General features: G+C 39.1%; 1 protein-coding gene across 2 annotated transcripts in view; it reads left to right on the forward strand.

The window, feature by feature from the left end:
• Window positions 1-4,926, forward strand: part of RRAS2 (RAS related 2) — a 33,205-nt gene extending 28,279 nt beyond the window's left edge. For both annotated transcript variants that reach the window (XM_082760952.1, XM_082760953.1), the window contains exons 5-6: window positions 2,875-2,993; window positions 3,467-4,926. In XM_082760952.1, the coding sequence (XP_082617078.1) occupies window positions 2,875-2,993; window positions 3,467-3,554 (207 nt within the window). In that variant the 3' untranslated portion in view covers window positions 3,555-4,926. The remainder of the gene's footprint in view (window positions 1-2,874; window positions 2,994-3,466) is intronic.
• Window positions 4,927-6,000: the final 1,074 nt, after the last annotated feature.

The following is a 6,000-nucleotide window of genomic DNA, read 5'->3' on the forward strand; positions in this document are numbered from 1 at the left end:
TGAGGTGTTCGCAGGATTCTTCTGCAGATACTCAAATGGAAACTTCTTCAGAAGGGAGCCTGTTACTTAGGGAGCTGGGGAATAAGTTTTTCCATGCTTGACTTGCTCACTTACATCCATTGTAAACAGTGTTTAATTTGAGACACTTTTACCAAATACTGAACAGTGTGAAAGAACAGCATATGAAAACAAATGGTAACATGCTCTAAAACAAGGGATGAGCATTGCAAGTGATGCCCATTCATAGCCACCCTTCATTTTACCAAAACTAAGATTTTCAAAGCAGAACCAACACGTACAGTTCATCAGAAACTCTGCGGCTCCATCAAAATAAGTGTTCTTTGAAGAAGAAATGTGTTACTTTTATTTTGCTGTAATTTTTATAATTTTATTCTTAATAAGCTTTCCTATCATCCTTACTGAGACTTGTCATGACACACGGGGTTGTCGTACATGCTTGGGGAGCACATCATGATGTAAATTTGTGTTTTTGTTTCCTAGTATTTCTGTTTGTCCTTCCGACAGTCCCCTCAGCTTTGAAAACGGAACTGCTCTGCTGTGGCTTCGAATTTACTGCTTGAGCACTGCAAATGCTTCCGTAGTGTGTCCAAAACCAAGGGGGTTTTGTTGCTTTTTGTTGTTGTTGTTTTTAAACTGACTTTGCGGTCGCTGGCGTTGACCGCAAGCTACTTCAGGAAATACTGGTAAAATGAGACAAAATGATAGATTATTTTGGAATTGAGCAATTGAGATTATTACAGATAATCTGGCAAAAGCAGTAAGGGCTCTAAGGTTATATCTGGGTTTTTTTTGTTTGTTTTTTCTTTTAATGCAGAATATTGTGGAAGTGTAGCTTAACTTTATTACAGGTAGCTCCCTACAGAACAAATGTAGCTGTATCTCTAACATGCTTTAGATGCAATCATGAAGAAAATAATGATCAGGTACCTGTGAAGGCTGCATAGAGCTTATCCTCGTTGTTATGCTGGCTTTCCCAGTTACTTATTTTTATTAGACTTCAATCTCTCACTTTCTGGGGCTGCAGTAGCTATGCAGGGATGAAGGAAAATAAAGGGGGCTGGTTTTGCAACTGCTACCAATATTATTGATATTTTAGCTTATTTTTGTCTGGTGAACGAGACAGAGAGGCGTAAAAGGTTCAGAAAGTCCTCATACAAACTCTGTGGGATTGTGCCGTGGCACTAACCCGCCATCTGTGGACGTTTCTTAAATGCAGCCTTCGTAAGCTTTGGAACAAGGACACTTCAACATTTGGGGCCGGGGAGGGAAGATGGAAGTGGGGTGATGGTAGCTACCGGAGCAGAAAACTTGACTATCATTCAGTTTTCAGACAGTAATGGAGAAATGAAGGATCCCAGTCATTCTCACTTTGTGCCCGGCTATTAAAAACGCAGCTCCAGTAAGTTATCTTGGTCGTGTAGTGTTTCTTTTTTTTTTAGGCTTCAGCAGATGGTGATAACACTGAAAAAAACGTAAGCGTGTTTGAGATCAGCGGCTGCATCCTGAGTTACCCCAGCTGTAAAGGTGCTGCGGGGGCTCCTTGCAGGGGGTGTAGTGGGAGCAGCTCTCAGTTCAGCAGCAAGTGAATAAATGCAGTACAAGTGGGGCTGCTGGTGACAGAGGAGCCAAGGGTGTTGAGATGCTGTGCAGGAAGGCTCTCAGACCGTGTGTGTAGCTGTAGGAAAGTATTTTGTAAGTTAAAAAGTAAAACTTCAGCTTAAAACTTCTACATCTTGCACTGCGCTGAGTGCTTGCAGTGATGTTTTTCTATTTCCATGTCTGTGTAGTTTCTTAATCTCCGTGTGCATCTGACTGCCTTTTCAAAAACAAACTAAAAATAAACCCTTAGGTTTTTTTGTTCTCGTGCTATCAGTCCCGTACGTGCTGGTTTAACATTTTTCTGTGAAAGCAGTGTAATCTTTGACATTTCTGCCACTAGCCGCTGTCTTGGCAAGATCTGTTTGTACTTCCTTTTATCACTCGGAGCTGCCCTTTCCTCCCTGTGCTGGGGGTAAGCTTCCTGTTGAAGTCTTTTTCATGTTTTGCACGGCTTAAGGTGGCCTTCTGTCATCTGACCTCCCTGCTTTCGGCTCATCCAAAAACATGTAGCCAACTCCTTTGGTTTTGCCCTGTGACCAGCTTATTCCTCCTTCCTGTATTGGAAGCTTCCTGCCTGCTGCTTCATCGATTTAAGTTTTATTCCAGCTCTTTATGGTGCTCATTATTTTCTCTTAATCACCGTTTTTATCATTTGCCCCAAGGAGACAGGGGGTAAGACAGTGTCTCATTTAAGTGGGGAGACTTCACAGTGGTTTTTTCCACATCTCTTGCGATTTAGGCTACGTTGAAAATTGTCTGTCTTAACATTTCGCTATGTCACACATGTATTTCTTGCGATTTTAATAAAGATTCAGAAGCTAAACATCACTTCTTGTTTTAAAAGAAGTAATCTTTATTCTCTCTAGCTTTAGCTGGGCGAGGAAGAGAGTGAATTTAGCAACAGAATTCAGAGTGCTCTTAGTAATCCATCAGATTGTGACTCAGGCACTTGCTTTGAGGAACTGCTGTCTGCTTAGGAGGAAAACTCTGGTCTTGTTATTGCAGAAATGAGGTGAATGGCAGGCAGCTGCAGCGGAGGAAATCCCCATGCCTAACAACCAACCAATTTGTGTGTTGTAGCACGTGGGTTTGTTTTCCAGTTGTATCACGTAGACAGTGCAGAAAAAACAGTTTAGGGTCCAATAAGCATTATTGTTGGAGGGGAGCAGATCCCTGGGTTAATGGTGTTGGCAGTGTCTTCTGATACAAATGTGCCTGCACGACATGTAGCTTAATGATTGATTTCCCTTACAGGTGACACAGGAGGAAGGCCAGCAGCTAGCGCGACAACTTAAAGTAACATACATGGAAGCCTCAGCAAAAATCCGATTGAATGTAGACCAAGCTTTTCATGAACTTGTCAGAGTTATAAGGTATGGTAACTGAAATCCAAATAGTTGATGCCCCTGTCTTAATATGGATAGCTCCAGCAAATATATTGAAATGCAGTGGGAGATCACTGAAAAAATCCTGCCTGCTGTTATCAGTCGACTTCAACTAATGCTCTGTTCTAAAATTTTCTTGTGTGTTGGCAAAAAGGCTCACATGAATGGTACATGGATTCGAAACAGAACTTCTTCACCTTACTATTTCAGACTTTATTGATTACGCAGTAGGCCAAACAGATAAAAATAAATTTGAATATTGGCCCCCTGTAAAAAGAGGGGTTTCTTAAAAAAATAAATAAATAAAGGCGAAATCAAAATACCATCACTCATTTTATAAGAAGTTTGAGCATCAAAAGTAAGTCCGTCCTCTATAAACGTGTAAAAACAGTAAACTCAAATACAGTATTTATTTTAGGGAAAATGAGTCTATGAATTTAACTTGAAATATCTGTTTCCAGGAAATTTCAAGAACAAGAGTGCCCTCCTTCACCAGAGCCAACACGGAAAGAGAAAGACAAGAAAGGCTGCCATTGTGTTATTTTCTGAGAATCCCAAGAACCAAGCTATCAACTGCCAGATTATTTTTTTTTTCTTTCCATCATTTTACATCACTTCTGGTATTGGTCTAGCCTTATATGTGCATGTCCTAAAAGTGGTCACCAGAATAGCCTTAGTCCAAGAAGCTGGCAGAATAGTTCTTGAAGAAGACTCAGTCATCTTGGGGCAGACTTCAAAGCAAAACACTAAGGCTGCTTCTTTAATACCACAGTTCCCTCTTCTCTCTTAAGAGCTTGCACCTTGTGGAGTTTTATTCGCAAAGGAGATGAAACAAAACCGTGTAGGACAAGGTGTTGAAGTCATGCATAAGTTGTCTCTTGTGAATTAATTTATTTTTACTTCTGACGTTTCATTAGCTATTACAAAGACCTATATTGAAGCATAGAGAATACCTTTAAAAAAAAAGGGGTGGATTGGCTTTTTTGCCCTCAGCTAAATTATACTTGAGTATTCAGCTAGCCTTAAGAAACCTACACTGAATTTCATTGTCAGCAAAAATTTTCATCTCTTGTTTATGCTGCAGTTTTATTTCAGTGGCCAAAACAGTCTACTGTATTTATTTTATGAATCCAGAACAGCTAGGGGATGATTACTACTACTATTAGATTATGGCCAAATACCTGAGCTCATTCTGGATTGAGGCATTTCAGCTTAATATGAAATTTCACATCATTGTTTGGAAACAAAAAATAAAAAGTGTCTTCCTTTGTATTTCTGGGTAAGGGATTAAGGAAAACTAAAATTGTAGCTGTTTTTGTTTCATGTGATATAAAAATGAATTTGATCTTTCCATTGTCAGAGATGATTAAATGTTTTTGCTATATACTTTTATACATTATTTTCTTATCAAACTAGTTAACAAGTATTTTTATATGTTTGTAAGCAAATATGCTTTCACAGCATAACTTGTGTATATGTAAAGATGAGTATTTAATTCTCACAGTTCACTTTTAACTGACAAAATGTGGGATTTGCCAAACTGTGGTAAACTTCTCCTTACTCCTCTGGTTATACCCAAGAACGGCCAATTACGTGCCTGCCCAACACACCCGTAGAGTAAAATCTAGTGTTGTGTTTTAATCAATTGCAGTATCCCTTACTAAAGACTGACCATTATGTGAATTATTAAACTGTAAGACTTTTAACTGATTGTTTAGTTAAACTGTGGATGGTTGTTTAATTTTGAGTTCTGTGGATTGTGTTTAAACAATTCAAGAGTATGTTCCCTGATATTGAAATACTGAGTGGTATTGCACAGTTGTCACCTTACTGAATGTGTCCAGCAGTTCTTTGAAACTTGATTATTAAGCAAACCCTTGTATAACTTCAGGTGCTAGAATTAAAGATGATCTAACCGTTATCGGGGGTAAGCATATGGCCTCTTTCTGACTCCTCTAAAACCTGTGGGGTTTTTTGGAGGGTGGGGGGAAGAAGAGGGTGATGGAACTTAGGAGGTAGACGTGCATATCTTTATGACTTTCCTTCAAGCTTGAAAGTAAAGTCTACTTAAATCACGGTAGATGGTAAAATGATAGATGATTTAAAATAATATATTTTTGATTTAAAGTATGTAGTCAGGGGGCGACTCAACAATTCCTTTGTGCTTTCAGGCCGTGCCATCAATCTGAAAACGTCTGCTGAGAAACAGTAATTAAACAAGTTAGAGTTATCTTTGCTGCAGCAAAGCTATTAGAAGGAACTAGAAGAAACACAAGTGCCATTTGCAGAGCAATGCAAAGTTTCTTTTTTATTTATTTACATAATTTGGATTAGGTTCTATAATTTTGAGTTTGAGAGAGAGTGGCTCCTCCTTCCCACCTTTATATAAAGTTATCGGTTGATGAAAGGCTACTTATGAACAACGCCTAAAAAATTCAAAACAGAAGTTCTGGTGAAAGTGCATTTGGGAGACGAATTATGTTTTTCAAGTCAAATGTAAGAAGTTACAGCCTGTAGCAAAGATCTTACGTTTTATAGCCTTAAATGTGAAAAGGTCTCTGGAGTTAAGTCACTAAACGTGTGGCACTAGGGTGAGTTCAGACAAATTACAGCGTGCACATCTGAGATAAGCACATGCGCACCTCGCAGATTTTATTGTCTCATCTTTCTCATGTTTTGACTGTTCACTCACAATAAATTGATCCTAAAATAACTGTTACACAGATAGGCATTCTAATATGTAACTCTCTGTAGTTCATAGAAGAGGTGGAGAGCACCCCACCCTTGCATTTCCTCATTTGTAAAGCAAAATGGCTTTGAGGTGGTTGATGCTAAGCAGCCTACTCCTATCCGCTAAGCCACATTGTAAACATGGTAAACTTTTTCAGCAAGTTAAACAAGTGGGACCACTGGGTGCTGCCGTGGAAATCTGCTTCAAGCTTATTAATGAATAGAGTGTATTCCCCTGCACGTGTTCTCAAGGCTTCTGCAGGAG

The sequence above is a fragment of the Aythya marila genome (assembly GCF_965140915.1).
Source record: "Aythya marila genome assembly, chromosome: 5".
NCBI classification, from domain to species: domain Eukaryota; kingdom Metazoa; phylum Chordata; class Aves; order Anseriformes; family Anatidae; genus Aythya; species Aythya marila.